The sequence below is a fragment of the Dendrobium catenatum genome, unplaced genomic scaffold (genome assembly GCF_001605985.2).
Source record: "Dendrobium catenatum unplaced genomic scaffold, ASM160598v2 fragScaff_scaffold_661, whole genome shotgun sequence".
In the NCBI taxonomy this organism is placed as follows: Eukaryota; Viridiplantae; Streptophyta; class Magnoliopsida; order Asparagales; family Orchidaceae; genus Dendrobium; species Dendrobium catenatum.
In genome coordinates, this window is record NW_021319123.1 from 78153 (window position 1) to 101719 (window position 23567).

General features: G+C 40.9%; 1 protein-coding gene and 1 long non-coding RNA gene across 3 annotated transcripts; both read left to right on the forward strand.

Moving 5' to 3' along the window:
- The first annotated feature begins 9504 nt into the window (after nucleotides 1-9504).
- On the forward strand, nucleotides 9505-11373 carry LOC110110733. Its single transcript, XM_020842336.2, has one exon. The coding sequence runs from the start codon at nucleotides 9505-9507 to the stop codon at nucleotides 11371-11373; it is 1869 nt and encodes a 622-aa protein (XP_020697995.2).
- A 3832-nt stretch (nucleotides 11374-15205) lies between these two features.
- Nucleotides 15206-16265, forward strand: LOC114579834. Of its 2 annotated transcripts, none has more exons than XR_003701031.1 (2): nucleotides 15206-15675; nucleotides 15778-16265. It is a non-coding gene; the product is annotated as an uncharacterized LOC114579834 (long non-coding RNA). The 2 variants fall into 2 exon arrangements; XR_003701032.1 differs by having other exon boundaries at nucleotides 15791-16265.
- Nucleotides 16266-23567: the final 7302 nt, after the last annotated feature.

Below are 23567 nucleotides of genomic sequence, written 5' to 3' on the forward strand. Positions count from 1 at the left end.
AAATAATAAATATACCACAAGCAGAAGCAAATTAACAAGTCGATCAAATTCCATTGGTTTCAATGAAATGTTTCTGTAAATCATGTGTATAGAAAATATACTTCAAATCTTATCTCAATTCCCCATAAACAAAAATTGACGCCAATAGACATTCAAAAAAAAAAATAATAATAATTAAAAAAATCTAAGAACCCTAGTCAAATATAGAAATTTTGATAAACAAAAGTTGTTTTATGATTACCTTAGTAGCCTAAAGTACCTCACATGATAACTAAAAATTGAATGTTAAACTAAGGTAATTGAGGGTAGGGACTCATTCCCATGAAAAACAAAAACATATTCAAATATAAGTGCATTGTTTTTATTCTTTATAAACAATAAAAGGCTAGACTGTTAAATCCCACCACCAATGCCTCCTTCGGGTTTGACTATTTTTCTATTCTCTTTTACGGCAATAGTCTACTAGGTCTAGAATTTCTAATGCAAATCTATCATAAGATGCAGAACTATAATTTCATAGCTAGTATAAGGGGCTGCAGAAAAGCCATTGCCAGAAAAAGGAACAAAGAAGCTTGGGAATCCAAAAAAGCCCAAATTAAGGAAGGATCACACGAGCCAGTGAATAAAGGCCATAGAAGAGGATGTAAGCACAACTCCTTTAATTAAGTTGACATAAAGCCAACAAACTCATTAAATCAAAATTTCAACTTTTCAACTGATGTAAGCCCCATACCAATTAACGGGCTAATGTAATAACAAACAAAGCCCCTCAAAATCATTTAATTGCTTGGCGGCCACCCATGGTTTAAAATTGCGCAATATGAGGCTCGCCTTGAGGCCTGCCTTTGCACAATTCTAGTAAAAAGCGCCTCGATGCTTACGCCTCGAGTTTTTTTTATGAGGCTTGCGCCTCAACTTGGTTGAGGCCCGCCTCGCCTCACGCTATATATATTAAAACTTACAAAAATCTTGAAGTAAATGCCCGACATTGGACTCTATAGGAGAGGAGGAAGGGGAGAGAACAGTTCACCATAATGATGAATCAAATGAAGAACCCCTTAGTGATGACAGTGCTGATGACTTATGAGTTCTTATGTGATATGTCATTGCTATTTATTTTTGGAAATTGGAATTATATGTTAATGAAAAGAATACTGGGATTTGAGAAAGATATAATATTAAGTTGAACTAAAATTCATGTTGTCTTATTATTGAGATATTTTGATTTCACTTCATATCTTATATTTTTTTATGTTTTATATTATTCACTCATTAGTATATAAAAAATTTATCATTTTATGTTAACAAAATCTTTTGATTTTGAGGCTTATGCCTCAAAACGCCTTAAGGCTTACGCCTCGCCTCACGAATGAAAAACGCCTCAATACCCGAATACGCAATTTTAAACATTGCGTCCACCTTAACTATAAAGTAAGACTTCAATACCATTATTAGGGCCTTCAAATGGATGGAAGTCTCATCTCAAATTAAACTCTAGCTAACTTTCATACTATAAAGTCTACAAATCAAAAGCCAAATCCACAAATTAAAATCTCAACAACCCATCAATCAAATGTTATGCATGTTTTACATACTTCTTCAAGACAAGCTGAAAGTCAAGAAAATTTAATGGATTCATCATGCCTTTAACCTCTTGTTAATTATGTTTAGTACCATTGAATAGCAAGTGATCATACTTTGTGCCTCTAAGCTATTGAATTAAACTAATGCAAATTTTACCTATAAAAAAGTGGATGTAAACTTTGAAAGCATTTCATTGGCACACATTTCTACCTTGATTTGCTTGAGATACCAAAGATAGTGCAATACATGACTAGTAAACATCTACCATCCTTTTGAGTTCTTGTGTTGGCAAATTGGGTCTTGGTTAATGTAATTATACGATTTTGATCAACTTTACATCCATCTCCCTAATATAGGCAATTTACAATATATTTCATTAAATAGAAATAAGAGGCCTACATGAATTATGAAGTGGAAAATAAGGATAGACATAACTATATTGACTATCTCAAATTAAATTTGATGAAAAAAGGCCCATGGATGTCTAAGAAAATAGAATGTGATGGAAAAAATTTAACTTTTAGTGATTTATATAATAAATTAGATGATAAGGTGGGCGAAAGATATATGTATAAGATAGTCAAGTAAAAAAGATAGGAGAAATAATAGTTTAGTTCAAGGGAAATACATTGAGCATGAAGATCAAAAATTATTTTTCTTAGAAAAGGACATTCAACATAAGTGGATGAGATATTTTGATAATTTTTTCAATAAAGATTGCCAGAATACAATTGATTTTAGTGACCATAGCACCTTAAAATGAAAATAAGGATTTTTATTTTTATCATCATATTAGTAAATCAAAGTTAGAGAGGCTTTAATGAAAAGATGTACGAAAATACAATAGGACCGGATCATATTCTAATATAAGTGTGGAAATGCTTACGAGATCAAATAATTTTTTTGGCTTAGCTAAGTCTTTAAAATAACTATGAAAACCAGAAAAATGTCTGATGAGAGGAGAAAAAGTGTGTTCATTCCTATTTTTAAAATAAAGGTAATGCACAAAAGTGTGTGAATTATAGAAGAATTAAATTAATAAATAATACATTAAAATTATGGAGAGTAATTTAGCATACATTATAATGTGATACTAAAGTTTCTTAAAATCAATTTGGATTCATGTTTGGTAGGTCTAATATGCAAGCTATATATTTGCTAAAGATTTGATAGAGAAGTACCGAGAGAGTAAGTAAGATGTAAATACGATATTTATAAATTTAAATAAAGCATATGATAAAGCATAAAGAGAAGTGCTCTGGAGAGTTCTAGAAAAGAGGGAAGTTCATAATTCTTATAATCAATTCATTAAGAATATGTATATAGGAGCTGTTATTAGTGTTCAAACACAAGGTGATTTGAACAAATATTTTTCTATTTCTATTGAATTACATCAAGGATTATCTTTAAGCCCATGTCTTCTTTCTTTAGTCATGAATATTCTTGCTAGACTTTTGCAAGAGGATGTATCTTGGCGTGTGGCTTTTGCTGATGATACTTCTCTTGTTGATAAGAATAGAAAGGGAGTTGATGAAAAACTTGAATTATGGAGATTAACCTTAGAGTCTAAATGTTTTCATTTGAGTGATCTAAAACCGAATACATAGTGACATTTTAGCAGTAATTGATCTAGTGGTGGGATTGTGACGATAGGTTATGGATTCTTTAAAATTAAATATCTCGAATCTATCGTTCGAAGCGATGGTGAAATATATGAGGATATTAGTGTAGAGGTAGACATAATAAAATTATGTCATGAAGTATTAAAATCACATTTTTTATTAGATTTAAATAAGAATTTAACTCTTAATCAGACATAATAGAGAAAAAATATTCATTTAGCCAACCCCACCAAATGGGATAAAGACTTGTTGTTGTTGTTACATTTTAACAAATTGAAATAGTTAGTTTGTTAGACAAATAAATGGATACTCATCCAATTGGTAATCCTAAAGAATCTAAGGGGAGTAGGAGAGGAATGGTGGCAAACTATCATGCATAAGGATTGATTAGCCAACCACCTCTATCATGATTTTATAGTGAAGCATGGTGATTACTCTTCTTTAATGATGCAGCACCCTTGATGCTTGTAGACTTTTTCTAGCCTTTCATGTTGCATTTCTTCCACTGACCTTGATGTTAATTCCTTGGATTTCCATGTAACTTCAATTTTCCTAGTCAATGGGTTAGGATAGCTTTGAACTAGAATATATGTAGGTCAATTGCGCATGATTTACTTGTCACACCCCTCTATTACATTATTTTAACCTTTATTTAAAAAATAGAATCATGATGTCTTAATGAAGCATAATAAAATATCATAACTTGAACCATCATTCAAAAGTGGAAGCTGCCGAAATTTTATTTCCAAGAAGATTTTCCTCTACAGATTAAACATAAGGGAACCCAAAATTTATAGATATTAATATATTACTGAAGTGAACTACACCCCACTCATATTAACAAATGTAAACATGAAATAAAAAATTGATCCTATCACTCTCACTATTCTGACTCGACCTTATTATTCTCCTTTTCTGCAATAACAGCCAGAATAATAATCTGGTTAGCTACAACACACAAAGATATGCATTTCTAATACAATAATTAAGTACAAAAATTTACTAATAAATGTGAGCATCAATAGGTAAATCAAGCTGTGCATGTGTAAGGCACCAAATTTTATAGTAAAAATAATGTAAAATAAGATACAAGGTATGATTCCTACCATATAACATGTAAGAATGATGCTTTCCTGAAGTACATGTTCAATTACATATTGCATAACATCAATAATATTGCTTTAAACCAGTTGTAGTTGTATGTGATCTATAATTCATACTATTAAAACATATAGTCACCATTATCGATTTCTATTTATTTGATAACTTCCATTTTAATACAGAAAAATGTCATGTTTAGAGTAAGGTTTTTATAGCCCGCAGGCTCCTAAGGTTGCATTGCCTCTATAGCCTTTAGGCTCTACCAACTATAAATCTCATAGCCTATTTAACTTATTTAATCATGACTATTTCCTCTCTACAGACAAGAACTTGATATCTATTACTTATATGCATGTCTACATTTATACGTGCATATAGATAAGAAGGATTGAAATTTGTATCAGTGCATCAATATATAAGCATAGTTGTATAATTCATATTTCACAGTTTAACATAATTGCACAAGATAACTTAAATAACATAGTAACATATCACAAAGAATGATATGTACAATGGTTGTATGAATCAGAGTTTAGATTAATAGTTACAGTCACATAAGTCATTGAGTAAATGCCACGCATACACTTATTTACTACATAACAAGGACGCATATCTTACCTCCTTGAACATACTGACCTAGTCGAACCCCTCGTGCCTTCTAGCGTGTGTAGGACACCTATTAATCCAAAGAAATAATTGACAATTTCCTCTGATTACCATTTAACACATTATTAAATTGGTTTTCAATCATAACTTAAAGTTTTCAAGTCGCATACACGACTGTGGTCTTAAATTCTTTCCAAATTATGAATGTCCTAATAAAAAACAAAACACTTCAAAATTAAAAATACTAAATATACAACACAATAACTTTTTTTCCTAAAGGCATACAAACAAAAATCATTACTATCTAGTTTTCTCTTCCTATTCTGATGCGATCAAAAAATATAGGGGACAACAAAAAATAAACAAAACGACACCGACACAACAAGAAATACTAGGAGAGGAAAGAACAAACTCTTACAAATAAAATAAAAAGACACCCTAAAGTTGCTGCACTTAGAGAAGAAGGATACAGGTGGAGTGGCACTTGCGGAGAGACGAAAGAGGTTAGAAGCCCGAGAAGAAAGGTTGGAAAGAGCCCGCAGGATTTCCGGAGGGGATGAGAAAGAAGGGTGGAAAGAGCCCGCAGGATTTCCAAAGAAAACCCGCAGGTTATAACTTTTCCAAAAATCACATTTTCATTACTTCATACTTCAAACATTACAAATCCCCCATATATATAGGTATGAAAGGGAATACAAAGAGACACTAACATTAATTATCACAAGAACCTAAACATCACAACATTAAAACACCTAAAAATAAATCCCAAGCCAAGAAACCGAAGAGGTACGCGGAAGCCAAAGAGGCCGAGCGGGAACCAAGGGGGCACGGCCACGGAAAGAGCCCAGGCACGGGAAACCAGCAGACGGTCGGAATCCAAGGGGGCAAATGCAATGAAAACATGGAGGAAACCAAGGAGTCATGCATGGGAATACAAAACACCTAACTTGGGATTCCAAAAGCCCTTTTTGGAACCCCAAGAGACATCATAAAAGAAGACTTTAAAACTCTAAATAACATTTAATAAAAAGTAAGATAATAAATGAACTAAAATGTTAGCTAATAATGAGCTAACCCTTAGTTCAATAAATGAACTAAAGATCAGCTCATAAATGAGCTAAAATTTCAGCTCAAATTTATTTGAGCTAGTAGACACAAGGGAAGCCAAAATTCATATTATTTTGGACATGAGTTGAGCCCCCTTTGTCTACATCATATTCACAGGTTTTCTTCTTCTTTGTTTCCTTCACTAGCTTTTCTCTTTTCTTGCTTAGCTCCTTACTAATTATACCTCCAGCCAGCCTATAGCACTCGACAAACCCCGGATTCCGTCTCCACCATCGCAATCCCATGACTACTTACTACAGGTAAATCATTTTTTTTTATTTATTTATTTTTTGCGGCGGATTTGTGGCGGATAATTTGAGTCGTAAATGGCTAAGGATTTGCGACAAAATGTTTGACGATCGTTTTGCAGCCAAATTGCGATGAAATATCTGCCAAAAATTTGCAATGACAAATCTGTCGCAAATCTGATGCTAACTAACCTATATAACCGACAGAGTATGCATTCGTTTCATTTGTTCTGTTTCTCTACCTCATTTGATTTCGGCTCCGATGCTTCTTAGCTTTGATGATGTTCCTTCCCATGGCCTCTCCTCCTTCGACGACAACGTTTGCATTCCTGTCGCCACCTTCGACGACATTCCTTCCTGTTGCAACCAAAGTTGACACCTTCAACAATGTTCCTTCCTACGCATCCGGAGTCACACCACTTCTTGTCGTTCTTCTATTACATCCGAAGCCACACCTCCTTTGCGATAACGGGAGCTTGGTCTTGTGAAGGTATCCATCTTTCTTCCTTTTGTGCGCTTATTCATCCATATCCGTCAATTGACCAATTGAACTCCATCCCTGTCTCCAAGCTTTATTGTGAAGATATGTTTTTTTGCTGATGATATTCTTCTTGTTGATAAGATTAGAGAGGGAGTTAAAGATACACTTGAATTATAGAGTTCAACCATAGAGTCTAATTGTAAGGATTATGACTTTGGGCGATCAAGTCATTAAGAAGAGTACATATTTTAGATATTTTGGGTCTATTGTTCATAGAGATGGTAAAATAGATGGAATATTATTAGAAGAAATCAAGTTGGATAGTTGAACTGGAAGAATGCATCGGGCTTGCTGTATGATAGATAAGTCCCCCTTAAACTTAAGGGAAAATTCTATAAGATGCGGTGAGACCTGCAATGCTTTTATGGCGCAAAATATTGGTTAGTAAAAAGAGAAGCATACTATTAAGTTAACTATTGCAAAGATGAGTATGCTTAGGTGGATGCGTGGCTTTACTTTTAGAGACCAGATACGAAATGAGTATATTCGTGAAATGGTTGAAGTAGCTCAAGTGGGAGAGAAAAGATTAGAGAGAGTCTGATGAGGGCATCAGATTCCGACACGTGTACCATCGCCGGAGGCGTCGATCGACGGCCCTGATTCGGAGTCTTTATTTTTGATGTCTTATTATATTTTATATTTTGTCTTTTCCGTTTGTACCCCTATGAGGGAAGTAGTGTTTGTTTTGCCCCATGGGCATTGTAGTCTTTTATTTCCCGTATGATGTGGAGCCTATATAAAGGCTAGATCTTGTACTATTTGATTATTGATGAATTGAATGAAAATTTTCCCATAGCTTGTTCTCTTTGTGAGTGCATGAGGTTCTCTTGGTGAGTGCCTCCTTCTTGAGATCTCTTAGTGAGTTCTCTAGTTATCCATTAGTTTTGTTTGTTTTTCTTTAGTTTTTGTTTACACAATCTTCTTCCCCTCAAGAACTCTTCCCCACTTCCTTTGGCCTTGCTCTTGCCCGCCCCCCCTAAGACTTCCCCACGCCGGCCAAGCCTCAGCCCACCGTCCACCACCACGCCGACCACCCTCATCCCATGGGCAACACTTCTTAGTTTCCCCAACTTCCAAGCTTTGAGGATAGGATTTAAATTTGAAATGCTCTCTATTTGGACTCTCCAGAATCTCTTTGAACTCATCATAGAATACATTATTGGCAATATTTCAATTAGTTATGCTGCTAGTAATCGATTCTGCATTATACCTCCTCTCGGTTTTCCTCTGTCCCTATCCAATCATTCCGTCGGACCTTCTATGAAGTGAACTCTTACCAATCATGCTCCATTAACCCTTCTTAATCTATTTGAATTCAAATTAGGATTAAATCTTCTCCACTTTCTATAAAACGAAATAATTATCAGTTTTTCCTCCTTTAATCTCCCATAATTGAATTTACAATTAATGCCTTGATTACATTAATTGTCTTTTCAATCTATCCCTTTCTTCCTACAATATTCGTCTAAAACTGAATTTTCTTCAGTTTTGAAGATAATGTCCGCACCCTTCCTCCTCCATCACATCATACATCCTGCCGCGCCTCCTCCCCCTTGGATTCTCCAAGCCGCCCCACTTATCCCGTCCTTTAGGAGTCATTCTGCGGCACATTAGCGCCATTCCATGTTTCATGGGCGGATCCCGAACTCGAATGGGGATAGTTTTTGATGCGTCAATGGAAAACCCTCGACGTACTGCGCTCTCCTTCTTGAGCCGGATTCGATCGCGGAGACCGTTGGGGGATTACTTGGAACGATTTTCCCTTCTCATCAAGTTATTGATATGAAACGGCCGGAGATACAATTGGGTCTATCGACGGGATCTTCCAAGTCTCCAAACGGGGCCCTCCTTCCTCCTCGTACGATCTACGGCTGTCTTCTCGAGTGGTCGTCTCACTAGGTGGTCTTCTTTCTCCCAACAAGTCCTAGGTTCAGGTAATTGAGAGCCGCCTCTTGAGGTGAGCCATGCGGCTTGTTAACCTGGATTCGTGTTGATCTTAGCTCATTCGCATTGCTTTAATGTGAGTGTTTTTTTATTCATCTTGCTAAACTTTAGTCGAATTATCTTTTTCCCTAATAGCGTGGTTACTATTACTTCAAAGATCTTCCTTTGATTTGTCCAATATTGTCCAAGCTTAGAGATGTACGTTATTAGATTTACTAACTTCTATTTAATTTCATAAGATTCGATTCCTGGATTCACATCATTTTTGGTATCAGAGCATGGCTAGCATGCTTAGCTCATGTTAGATGCATCCTAGGAAGTCCCCACTAGCTTACCATTTAGCATTTACATGCATAACATTGTTTAAAACGTTTTATTCACTGCTTTTGTTTGCTGTCCAGCAATTTACAGCATCCTATTTTCATTACTAACATGCATGCTTATGTTACCCAAGTGTTAATTTAGTCACTTACTACCCACCGAGTCACTTAACGCACTTGCTACACTTAAACTACTTGCTGTCCTGAGTTTTTCTGCACTATTTAGTGGCTGTTAAGTGCCCAAAACCTTTGTCTAGTGGCTGTCCACACACCACAACCCACCCTAGTCACTTAAACCACTTTCCCCACTGTGTTAGGTTGCTGTCCCCAACTTTCCAGCGGCTGTTTGGTGGCTGTAAGAGCTGTTTCCAGCAGCAATACAGTGTTGTCCCCCATCCCAAACCTACCCTTTTCAACCCTCAGCTAATCCCATGGATCCACAGCACCTCCAAGCCACCCTAGACCTCATCTTGGGCCAATTAGGGACCGTTACTCAACAAATTCGCAACACCCAAACCGATCTAGCTGACTTTAGGCGCCACACGAATGACCGACTAGATAACATTGAGCGTAACGGGAATCCTGCAATTTATACGCCATCAAGACCTCACTCACCTTATGGTGAAGACAACCGACCCGATCATGAACCCCATCGAGATCCCGGACGTTTTCCCGACCATTACCAACGCAACCCTAGGCCACCTCAAGAGCCCATAAGGGAAGACAACATTTGGAGAGACAACGACACCCAATTACTGAAGAACATTAGGATCGACGCTCCGACCTATGACGGAACCCTTGACCCCCAAGTTTTCCTAGATTGGCTGAAATCAATGGATAGTTATTTCAAGTGGTACAACATCTCTGAAGCTAGGAAAGTTAGGTTCGCTGAAATGAAGCTCATTGGTCGAGCCAACCTGTATTGGACCAATTTAGAGAATATGCGCGAGGCTCGAGGCGAACACCCGATCACGGACTGGAGGACGATGAAACAGGAACTTAAGAGAAAATATCTTCCCCCTTCGTACTACCCGAAACTCCTTGATAAATGGAATAGATTAACCCAGGGGAGCAAACCCGTTAAAGACTACATCTCGGCCTTTGACGACTTCCTGATCCGTTGCAATGGCGAAGAGTCCGCCACCCCAACTCAAATCCTTTCTATGTTTAGAGCTGGCCTTAGGGAAGACCTGCGTACGGAACTCTTTGCTCGAGGTGTAGACTCTTTAGAGGCAGCCTGTAGCCTAGTTCTCGACCTCGAAGATTCTAGAACCCACTCCCAAGCTAGGCACTTTGACTCCCGCTCGAACTCGTATAGAACCTTGCCTGGACAATCTCAAACCCGACCCTCAGGATCGACTGCAAACCGAACCCCTGCTAGTTTGGCCCCACCTCGTACGGACCTCAAAGGTAAAGCTCCCGAGCGAGACGCTCCCAAACCCAATTCTGGAACCAAATGCTATAGGTGTCATGGGTACGGGCACATTGCTTCACAATGTTCTAGTCCGTACAAAGTCACCATAATTGAAGAAGTGGACGAAGAGGAAGAAGAACCTGAGACTGATTTGGTGCACCAAGTGGATGAGGAAGAAGACTCTTTTACTGAAGAAGAACCCGTTACCTTACAAGTTGTTAGGTGTGCTTTAGCCCAACCTAAGCTAAGTGATGATAGGCGTAGAACCTCAATTTTTCATACCTTCATTAAGATCGGAGAAAAGAGCTGTAAAGTTATCATAGACAGTGGAAGTTGTATCAACGCCGTCTCGTCAGCCATGATCTCCAAGCTCAATCTTAAGGTGACCCCGCACCCAAATCCGTATAAGGTTTCTTGGATCAATTCGACTACCATAGAAATTAAGGATCGAAGCCTTATTCCGATGGAATTTGTGGGATATCAAGACAAGATTTGGTGCGATGTTCTAACCATGGATGTTGGTCAAATTATCCTTGGTCGTCCTTGGTTATTTGACAACGATGTCCATATTTATGGGAGGATGAACACCTGCGTGTTCGAACATAGTGGAAAGAAGATCAAGTTAATGCCCTCTCAACCTAAACCTCCCAAAACTGAAGCTAAGCCTGTCTCGGCCAAGCACAGTAAAGGCCTCCACTTATTGACTGCGAAGGAGGTGGAAACTGAGATCACCCAAGGAGCACCCATGTACGCCCTCGTGGCTAGAGAAGTAGATGAAGACCAGAAAGAACCTATCCCTGATACCGTTAGACCTCTCATTGAAAACTTTGCGGATGTTTTCCCAGAAGATTTTCCTAACCAACTGCCACCCCTGCGGGACATATAGCACGCGATAGACCTGGTGCCAGGGGCATCCCTACCCAACCTTCCTCACTACCGTATGAACCCGACTGAACACTCTGAGCTTAAGAAACAAGTCGATGAACTCCTACAACGAGGATTCATTAAGGAGAGCCTTAGTCCCTGCGCTGTTCCTGCTCTTTTAACTCCCAAAAAGGACGGCTCGTGGCGAATGTGTGTTGATAGCCGCGTTATTAACAAGATTACTGTCAAGTATAGATTTCCCATTCCTCGGCTAGATGACATGCTGGACATGACTCTAAGATAGATCTTAAGAGTGGGTATCATCAAATTAGGATCCGTCCCGGGGATGAATGGAAGACGGCATTCAAAACTAAAGATGGACTTTATGAATGGACTGTTATGCCGTTTGGATTGAGCAACGCCCCTAGTACCTTTATGAGAGTTATGACTCAAGTTCTGAGACCTTTCTTAAGAAAGTTCGTAGTAGTATATTTTGATGACAAATTAATCTACAGCACTTCGGAGGATCAAAATCTCAATCATATAACTCAAGTCTGTGAAGTTTTGAGGAAAGAACAACTGTTCGCCAACCCTGCTAAGTGTAAATTCCTCACCGATAGTGTGACCTTTCTGGGATTAATTATTTCAACTCAAGGGATATCTGCAGATCCCGAGAAGGTGCGAGCTATAAATGAGTGGCCAGAACCTAAGAATATCCGGGATGTTAGGAGTTTTCATGGATTGGCTACTTTCTATCGGAGGTTTATTCGGAGTTTCAGCACCATTGTAGCCCCCATAACTGATTGTCTTAAGAAAGGGGAATTTCATTGGACGACTGCCGCTACCAGAGCGTTTGAGGATATTAAGAAAAGAATGGTAGAAGCTCCTGTTATGCGTCTCCCAGATTTTTCTAAGGTGTTTGAGGTAACCTGTGACGCATCAGGAATCGGTATAGGAGTCTTGTCACAAGGACACCCCGTGGCCTACTTTAGCGAGAAACTTAATGACATACGACAAAGGTACTCCACCTACGATAAGGAGTTTTATGCTATCATTCAGTCCCTTAGGTATTGGAGACACTATTTACTACCTCAGGAGTTTGTGATCTTTTCAGACCATGAGGCGTTGAGATACATCAACTCCCAAAAGAAGTTAAATGCCCGTCATGGTCGTTGGGTTGAGTTCTTACAGGAATATTCGTATACTATTAGACATAAAGCCGGAGCTGAGAATAAAGCGGCCGATGCTTTAAGCCGTAGGATAATGGTAACAAGAGAAATGAGAACAAAAGTTGTTGGATTCGAACGCATCAAGGACGACTATCAGGAGTGTACTGACTTTAAAGATATATATGCGTTACTATGGCAGGGGATAAGCCATCCGTAAATGATTTCTTGCTAGAGGGTGGTTACTTATTCAAGTCTCAGAAGTTGTGTATCCCCAACACCTCTCTCCGTGAATTTCTTGTGTGGGAGCTACACGCAGGAGGTTTAGCTGGACATTTTGGACAAGCCAAGACTATCGCAGCCATCGAGTGTAGATTCTTTTGGCCCAGCCTTAAGCGCGATGTCACGAGGCTAATCAAACATTGTCATACCTGCAAATTAGCTAAACAGAGAAAGCAAAACACAGGACTCTACATGCCACTCCCTGTCCCCAACTGCCCTTGGCAAGACATTAGTATGGATTTTGTCCTAGGTCTACCCAAAACCTTTAAGAAGCACGATTCCATCTGTGTCGTAGTAGATCGTTTCTCTAAAATGGCCCACTTCCTCCCTTGCGCCAAAACTTTTGACGCCTCTAGGATTGCCAAACTTTACTTTAATGAGATTGTCCGACTCCATGGACTCCCTAAGACCATTGTGTCGGATCGAGATGTCAAATTTACAAGCTATTTCTGGAAGACTCTTTGGATTAAGATGGGGACTAAGCTAAAATTCTCCACAGCCTTTCACCCCCAAACGGACGGCCAAACAAAAGTTGTTAATAGGAGCCTCAGGAACCTTCTAAGAACTTTAGTTGGAGACAATATTAGGGATTGGGATTCCAAACTACCCATTGCCAAATTTGCCTACAATAACTCCGTCAATCGAACCACCGGTATGAGCCCCGCTGAGATTGTTTATGGGTACCAACCTAGGAAGCCAATAGATTTACTCCCCATGAGTCCTAGGCTTAGAGTGTCAGAGTCTGCATCTGCATTTGCATCTCATATCCAGGAATTGCATCAAGAAATTAATAAAAGAATCTTGCAAAGTAATGAGAAGTACAAACTTAATGCTGATCTTAAGAAACGCTTCAAGGAGTTCAAAGTTGGAGACTATGTCATGGTTCAGATTCGTCCGGAGCGGTTCCCTCCAGGGGCCGTTAAGAAACTTCATGCTAAGAGCGCAGGGCCCTTTAAAATAACTTCAAAAATAAACAGTAATGCCTATGTCTTGGACCTTCCCGAAGGTTTCAACATGAATCCCATGTTTAATATAGAGGATCTAGTAGCCTTTGATGGACCTGATTTTAACCCTGAAAATCCACTACATCTGGAGCCTTGTGAGTCCATACCTTGTGAGATCCCCAGCCTGCCCCCACTTCCCAAAATTCCCCCATTACCTAATACGGAGAAGATTGAAACCATACTCAGTGATGAGATCATTTCCACCAGGAACGGCGGTCGCCAAAGATACTTAGTGCGTTGGAGAGGAAAGCCGGAGACGGAGGACACGTGGTTAGATCGTGAGGAGATACAGAGACTGGATCCCGACATCTTGGAGCTGTACGAGAGTTCTCAGGACCCTCGCTCGACAGGGTCGAGCTTCCTCCCACCCGAGGAGAATGATGAGGGCATCAGATTCCGACATGTGTACCATCGACGGAGACGTCGATCGACGGCCTTGATTCAGAGTCTTTATTTTTGATGTCTTATTGTATTCATGTCATTTATATTTTGTCTTTTCCGTTTGTACCCCTATGAGGGAAGTAGTGTTTGTTTTTGCCCAAGGGCATTGTAGTCTTTTATTTTTCGTATGTTGTGGAGCCTATATAAAGGCTAGATTTTGTATTTTGATTTATTATTGGATGAATGAAATTTTTATGTTCTCTTTGTGAGTGCAATGAGGATCTCTTGGTGAGTTCTTCTTCGAGATCTCTTAGTGAGTTCTCTAGGTGATTGTAACCCTAACAATTTCTCTCTTCCATTTTCCCTTCCTTTTTTCCCCCTCAAGAAATTCTACACAAGCTGCCCCTAGCTCTTGCCGCCGGCCTTCCCCAAGGTTTCCCCACCACCGGCCAAACCCACCACCATCGGCCGCCCCTCGCCGAGGGCTTTTCTTCACCGGCCGAACCCCTTCCCCCTTCACCAGATTCCCTTGCAAAAATCTGAGATTCAAGTTTGAGTTGTTTCCTAATTGGGAATTCCAAATTAGGAAATTATTCATCCTTACCCAATTTAAAATTAATTAAATTTGGAATTTCAAATACCTCGCCACGTCATCAAAACCATTTTGGAAACTTATTTCCCCTCCCCTCAATCCTCCCTCTCCCTCCCAGCTATCCCGCCGGCCTCCCCTTTTAATTTCCATTAAGGAGTTAATTACTCCTCTTCCTCCCAATTTGAATTTTGAATGGAATTTGAATCCCCAAATCCTCTCCCCACTAATGAATAAACTGAAATTAACTTCAGTTTTTTTATCTCTCTCACCCACCTCCACACCTCTCCCGCCGGCCTCATTGGATCCCATTAAGGGAGCATTAATTCTCCCCCCTTTTAATTTGGGATTTCAAATTAAATTCCAAATAAACTTCCCTCCCAAATTTCTAAAAAAACTGAAATCAATTTCAGTTTTGGTTTCAACTCCTCTGCCCCTTTTTTTATCCATATAATTGGAGTGATATTATTTTCTTTGGGTGCTTTAAGCAAAATGTGATCCTTACGAAATGATGTGAAGCAGATAACCTATGCCCACAATGAATTAGTGTCTTTTGAGTTATGCCATCGTTTTGTAAAGTAAAGTTATTCTTCTATTATACAACCCTCATCATCATCAGAGCTTTGGGTGCTTTACTGGGTCTTATTGGACATCCAAGGATCTTATGTATTCTGGTTTTGAGGATGGTAGTCATACATTTGAGGTAAATTAGCTTAACTTCTTAGTTCGGAAAAGCAGTCTTTGTTGAGTTCAGCTTCTATAAAATTCTTTTTGCTTTACATCATCAATTGAAAATACCTCGGTTTCTCAAACAATTGGGTTGTTGATTGGAGTGGAAGAAATTTCCTCAGAAAAGCAGGCAGAATACCTGGCAGCACGTCTTAAGCCACTTTATGGACAAAGTAAGAAAGCTGTGTTAGTTTTTTCTTGAATTTCCATCTTTGTGGCAACTTACCTAAGTGAATTAAATGAGCTATGTGGTAATTACTTGTTTCGATGTTGAGATGCTACTCATAGATGCAAAGGCTCAAGGGCTCGAGGAAAGTTCACCTAAAGTTATGAGCTCATAACAGAATATTGCAGCTTTAAATGCACTTAGCAAGGTCAGTTTCTATCTACTGTAAAATACATCTTATCATGAGTTTACTCTACAAAATGTTCTAAATTTGTTTCTTAGAGATGGAATTCTCTCATGTATACTTTCTGCGATGAAGATATGACGTAACCTGCATATTTTGAAGAAATATTGAGATACATAATGAAATAGGTTGTTGTAGATATATGGACCCACTTGATACCTTATTATGCAAAGGTTTGATATTTAGAAATGTGACAAGTATTTGTAGGAGAATATCCAAAGTCTGAGAATTCAAAAATAAAATTTTAGAAACATCTACTCTTTCTTTTTGAGAAAAAAGTTCTGGGTGTTGAACCATCCAGAAATAAAAAGGAGCAACATTGCACCCATAAATATTGCAAGCATAAAAAAAAACACAGTCACTTGCATGCTTGAACATCAATCCAATTGAAGGCCGACTAGCGGTCACTGTCCGCTCACTGAAGCCCTAGACCATAAGCTGGCAATGGTAAGTTTTAATTTGTTTGTACTACTTTATGAGATGGTGGAATATAAATGGGGAGGAATAAGAACAAAACTATTTATCAGATAGAGTCAAATTCTTCAGCCAGCAATCAAATAATAACATCATCTACACCGGCGCAGTATACATAAAAGAAGTTTGAATTTCACACAACAAAGCAGAGGAAATGGAGGCAATGGTTCCCAGAAAAAAGGAAAAGGAACGGGAACAATACTTGTAGAATTGTATCAACGAAAGGCACTAGCTTGGGTTTCAGTAGCTTCACTGCTCTCATAAACAAGTAGCTAGCTCTTCTTCTCACATTAAGATTTGGATGATGTACACCCCTCTCATCCAAAATTATTGTTGTTCGCTTTACTTTACTAATATAGTTCCTCAATCGAAGAAAACATTTACGGGGAGGAAAAAGAATGAGAATCAACAATTACAGAAAACAAATACTTCTAAAAAGGAAAAACAAAGGCCAAAGAAAAGATTCCTAGCGAAACAAGAACATGTTCGTCGGTAGGAATCTGAAAACCAGACTACTAAAATTCTATAAATGCAGAACGCAGCTCGTTTTGAATCACCAAGTCCGAAATTCGGAATCAACCACAGAAACCAAACATCAAAACAATATCAAATAAACCAACGAGGTAGAGAAAGAGAAACTGGTACTCGCAAACTCATGCACCTTCCCTTGCGCTGAGAAGATGATGACGCGGACCTCTACATCACAAAGAATAGAGAGCTCGAATGCCTTCTTGAGCAAACCTTACAGATGAGCCATTGGAGCTGAAGAGATTGATTGTGGTGCGCATCAAGATGATGGTGAAAGCGCAATATCTCATCGAGGAAAAAATATGGATTTTTTACCAAATCATGTAGTTCGAAGGATTGACGGGATTTGGCCGAAGAAGCATGCGAAAGGGAGAAAGTTACCTTCAGAACTTGTGAGCTCCCATACTTACTTCCGATGAAAATGTCGCAACTTCCGATCCGATGGGCAAAGGGAATGTCGTCGAAGGAGCAAAGTCGAACTAGAACGAATGAGCCGAAGAAGCCACTCGTGCAATCTTACACCTCCTGCGAAGCAATGAAGCTGAACAGCAATGACGTTGGGACAGATTTCATCTAGAGAATTTATAACCCGCTCAATATGAGCGAGTTTCTATTTCGCACGAAACACGTCTCCTAATACATGGCTAATGCTTTGGAGGCTTTTCTTTTCTTCCACTCAAAATTAATCAAACAACCCAATTTAGTAAATGCATGTAATTGTTTTACTTTACCCTCCTAATTTAGGTAACCAAACAGCCCCTAAGAAAAATATGATGGAAGTCTCAGTGATGAGACTTCCTGATTTCTCAAAAGTCTTCGAAATGACCTGTGTGACGCTTTGGGGGTTGGAATTGGAGGAGTCCTATCACAGGAAGGTCACCCTGTAGCTTATTTCATTGAAAAGCTAAATGACATTCAACAGCGATATTCCACGTATGACAAGGAGTTATATGTTGTGATACAATCCCTTCGTTATTGGCGACACTACTTGCTCCCGTAAGAGTCGGTATTTTCTTAGATCACGAGGCTCTGCGTTATATAAACTCCCAAAAAAAGTTGAACATGGGTCGAATTCCTTCACGAGTACACTTATACTCTTAAACAAAAGGAGGGAGTTGAAAATAAACATGTCGATGCTCTCAGTCATTATATGATGACAACCACTGAGATGAGGGCTGAAGTCGTGGAATTTCACCAAATCAAAAGGGACTATTTGGAATGTCCCGACTTTAATGAGACTTATTCTCTCTTAGCCACAGGTAGCACACGCCTCATGGACGATTTCCTTCGGGAGGATGGTTATCTCTTCAAAGCTCAGAAGCTTTACATCGCCAGCACCTCACTTAGGGAATTTCTTGTTTGGAAACTCCACGTCGGAGGCCTCGATCGACACTTCGGTCGGGATAAGACGATAGAAGCCGTGGAGTATTGTTTCTTTTGGCCCAGCCTGAAGAGGGATGTTGGTAGAATGGTCAGCAACTATCACACGTGTGAGCTGGCCAAGCAACGCAAACAAAACACTGTTCTCTACACCCTTCTGCCTATCCCTAGTTGTCCTTGGCAGGATGTTAGTATGGATTTTATCTTAGGCCTGCCCAAGACCATCCGTAGGAATGACGCAATCTATGTTGTGGTCGATTAATTTTTAAAAATGGCCCATTTTCTACCTTGCTCCAATACATCTGACGCCTCCCACATTGCTAAACTTTATTTCAATGAGGTCGTCTGCTTACATGGTTTATCCAAAATCATTGTATCGGATAGTAATGTCAAGTTCACCAGTTATTTTTGGAAAACCCTATGGATGAAAATGGGCAATAAATTGCAATTCTCCATAGTCTTTCATGCACAAACTGATAGTCAAACAAAGATAGTCAATAGGAGCTTAGGTAATTTGTTACAATCCTTAGTAAGTTAGAATATTAAGGATTGGGATTCCATAGTCCCCACAGCTGAGTTCGCCTATAATAATTCTGTGAACCGTAACACTACCCTAAGTCCATCTGAAATTATTTATGGGTTCCAACCTAAACAGCCGCTAGATCTCATACACATGTGTTATAGGTATAGGATTTCTAATTCTACATCCTCATTTGCATCGCATATACATGACCTTCATAAAGAAATTGCATGCTATATTGAAAAGAGCAATGATGATTATAAACTTTATGCTGATCTTAAACAAAAAATTAAAACTTTTGATGTTTGTGACTCGGTGATGGTGCGGATATGTTCGGAATAGTTCCTGTAAGGAACGATTAAGAAGTTAAACGCTAAGAGTGCATGACCATTCAAGATAATTAAAAAAATCAACAATAATGCTTATGTAGTAGATCTGCCTATAGAATTCAATATCAATCCCTCCTTTAACATAGAAGATCTAGTAGCATATGAAGATTCCAATTTTAACCCACCAAATCCACACTTCTACATCAGCCTTGTGTGACCCCACTTTATGAGAACCCAAAATTACCACCACTTCCAATCATTCCCAAAACACCTATGGCAGAGAAAGTTAACAACAGGATATGGTGGACAAAGCAGATATTTGATCAGGTGGAGAGGCAAACCTAAGTCAGAAGACACATGGTTAGATGGCGAGGAGCTACAAGTTTACCTGGTGGATCACATTTGTATAGGCAAGGCGCAAATTTAAGATTAATTTTATGTCCCATTTTTATAATTTCTTTATGCGGGACAATTTGGGATAAAATTGATATAATTGAGAGACTAAATTAGATATTTTTGATACTCTTATGCCTAAATTGGCCACATACAAATAATCATGACCTAAATGAAAAGAAAACTAAATTAAACTAGTATGATGCCACGAAGGACATTGTACACGTCTAACAGGTCTAAATCGCTCTCCCTCTTCCTCTCTCTAATCTATCTATCTATCTCCCACTCCCTCTCCCTCTCTCACTCTCTACCTCCTTCTCTCTCCCTCCATCTCTCCCTCAATCTCCAGCCCGCTCTCTCTCTCTCTCTCTCTCTCTCTCTCTCTCCTCTCTCTTCTCTTCTCTCCTCTCCTCTTCCATCTACTTCTCTCCTCTCTCTCTCTCTTCTCTCTCCTCTCTCTCTCTTTGCTCTTCTCCTCCTTCTCCTCTCCTCAATTCACTCTATCTCGTCTCTTCTCTCAATCCCTCCTCTTCTCTCATCCTCTCCTCTTCTCCTGGCTCTCTCTGCCTTCTCCCTCCTTCTCTTCTCTTATCCTCTCTCTCTCTCTCTCCTCTCTCTCCTTCTCTCTCTGCAACAGTCCATTCTCTCTCTCTCTCATTCGTCCTCCTCTCATCATCTCCTCTCTCCATCCTTCTCTACTCTCCTTCTCTCTACTCCCTCTCCTCCATCTCTCTCTCTTTCTCTCCTCGCACATCTTCTCTCTTCTTACCTTCCTCTTCCTTTCTTCTAATATCTCCTCTTCTCTCCCTCATCCATCTCCCTCCCCCTCCTGCCATCTTCTCCTCCTCCTCTTTACCACAATCTCAATCTCTCTCTCACTCTTTTCTCTCCTCTCTCCTTCGCCTCTCTCTCTTCCCACCTGCTCTCCCCCCTCACTCTCCTCCTCCACCTTACTCCCGGAACTCCATCCTATCTCTTCGCATTTTTTCTCTTTACCTTTTCTCCCTCCTTATAGCGTGATTCTACCCGCTCCGTTCTCTCTCATCTCTCTCTCTCTCCTTCTCTTCTCATCTCTCTCTCTTCCTCCTCCCCCATCCAATCTCCCTCTCCCTCTGCCTCCTCTCTCTGGCCAATCCATCTCTCTCCTTGCACCCTCCTCTCTCTTCGTCTTCTCTCTTCATCTCTTTCTCTCTCTCTCCCGCCCTAAACGTCACCTCTCCTTCTTTCTTCTCTCTTCTCCATCTCTCTCTAAACTCTCCCGTCTCTCTCTGCCTCTGTCTCCCTCTCCCCCTCCCCTATCTCTCTCTCTCATTCCTCACTCTTTTCTCTCTCTCTCTCTTCTTCTCTCTTCACTCTTCTCCTCTCTCCTCAATTCGGCTTCATTTTTACCCCTTTTTTTTCGTTTATTTTTTTTTTCTAGAGAGAAGAGGCTCTGGTATGCGGGAGGAGTACGAAAGGTCACCAGCTCGTCAGTATGGGCGGGAGGCGATTTGTACGGCGGGAAAGGAATTGTAGGCGTAGGCATTGGTGTAGGAGGGGCCTGTGAAGAGCTAGTATCGTTCTCTCTAGCAAACCGACAGGGAGGCTAAGGGTAAGGGCAAGGCTCGTGAAGGAGGTAGAAATGGACGGACAGATCCAGGAGGGCGTTGGGAGGCTATAAATCCGGGGTACGGCTTCCAAAGGAGCGGGTCGCCGGCTAAGGAGGACTGGCCCGTTCACTGTTGGGAGGTATTTTGGAGGTTAAGAAGTCCCTTTGACCTTTTGGGGGGGGGGGGGGGTGGGGGGGGACTGCGGATAAAAAGACGGGAGTGAAGGTTTCGCTTAATCCGATCTTTGTTGCTAATGGGACATCCATGGAGGTCGAGGGGCCTAATCCGGTGGTGGATGATTGGGAGGATATGGAGGAGGCCTTTGATGTGGATGCCAAAATGCCAGGGAGCTCGGGACTGCTGGCGGTGAGCCCGGAAGTTGCTGAATGGTGCAACAAGATGGGGGAGAATACAGGTGTTGAGGGGAGCGACGTGGCTATGAAGGATGATGAGGCAGTCAATGTAGCTGTTGGGTGAGAAAGTGCTGATACCACCCCGGTACCGATGGAAACCCGAACAGAGTGCACACAACCTGTTTGTAGAAATGCTGAGGCTGCTGGAGAGGCTGGATGTGTCGAGATGGGCAGCGGGAAATGTACGACGGTGGGTAATCCGTTCTCGGCTGCAGTTGGAAATCCTTGGAAGAAGCCGGAACACATCCCGATCCTCCATCCCGAAACGCTTGATGCCTTTGCGGAAGATGGTAATACGATCAACCTCAACCTGGATCGTGTCAAGGCCAATATGGACATGCTGGATCGTGCGGTAGTGGGGAATATAATTGGTAGAAGCACGTCGTTCTTCGCCCTGAAATCGGAATTACAACGGAAATGGGGTCGTTTTGGTGAATTCCAGATCACTATGCTTGGTCATGGCTGTTTTGTCTGCATCCTTACCACGGTGGAGGCGAGGGATGCTGTGTTGAGTGGTGGTCCTTGGTTTATTGGTGGCAGCATGGTGGGCCTTGATAGGTGGTCGCCGGATTTTACCCCGGCTTCGATGGAGGGGCTGTCGTCCCCGGTGTGGATTAGAATGCCTAATCTACCTCTACAATACTGGGATGAGTGTAATATTGCGAGGATTGCCTCCAGGTTTGGTACTCCGTTATGGATCGATGCGCTTACTGGAAGCTGGGGACGCCAAGAATATGCTCAGGTTTGTGTAAGGGTGAACTTGGCCAACAAGTTGCTCGCGGGAGCATGGGTCAATGGATGGAAAGGGAAATTCTACCAACCAGTAGAGTATGAGGGTATCGGCCTTATGTGCTATGGGTGTGGAAAAGTGGGACACAGGCGGGAACATTGCCCCTGCAAGCCGAACATCATGGGAATTACGGGCCCGAGCAGTCCTGGGGAAAAGTCGTCAGCTCGAACTCTGGCCGGGAGATGTACTGCTCTCCCTCCTATATCGTGTACTGGGGAGCTTTTCACTACCCCTAAGCCTGACCCTGCAACGGCATTTGTGGATGGAGGTGACTCTCCCCCGACTAGTGGTAGTTCGGGCAGCAGTGGGCATAGGGTGCACCCCCACCCCCCCCCGGCTTCGTCCAGTGCGGGTATGGACCCCTGTGTGGGAGCCCGTGATGATGAGGAGGCGGTTGGACCCTGGATTCAAGTCCCTCATAGGCGTAGGAGGTCCTCCCGTGCCTCGGGCACGGCTGGTCATAGCAGTATCCCCAAGGCCAAGCCTATTGCTACCAGGCAAGTTGATCTGAGTAAGGTGAGCCTCCCTCAAAGCAAGGTACGGCCTACTCAAGTGCAAAAACGAATGGGTTTTAAAAAACCGCTTCCTTTTACGGCTGGAATACGATCGGATAATTCCACGGTGAATAGGTTCTCGTTCGACAAGGAGCTGAGCCTATTCAATTCGCCGGTGGAGCTTCCACGAAAGAGGAAAAAGGAGATGGGGGACACGGATGGCGGCTGGGACACTTCCCCTTCGGTTATTTAATGTCCACGACCCTCTTTTGGAACTGCAGGGGAGCCCGTAAGAAACAAATGGGCTACTACTTGCGAAGTCTCGTTTGTAATAACGAGGTTTATTTTGTTGGGTTGACTGAAACTATGATTGAGGAAGTCAATAGATCCGAGGTGGACAGGATTATTGGAAAAAACTGGGAATTCCTCCATGTTCCGGCTAATGTTCGTTCGGGGGGATTGCTTGCGATATGGAAACAGGATGTTGTTCAATTTGAAGTTTGCTCGACGTCGAATCAGGTGCTTATTGGGTGGCTAACCCTCCCAAATGGTCAAAGGTGGTTGGTTGCGGTAGTGTATTCCAGTAAGGACTACCATTCTCGGCGGGCTCTATGGAACGATATTGGCTCGCTGATCAACTCTGAAGACCCGGTCCTTGTGGGAGGGGACTTCAACTGTTGTCTGGCACAAGAGGAGAAGAAGGGTGGAAGGCGATTTACTTACTCGGCGGGGGCCCAAGAAATGG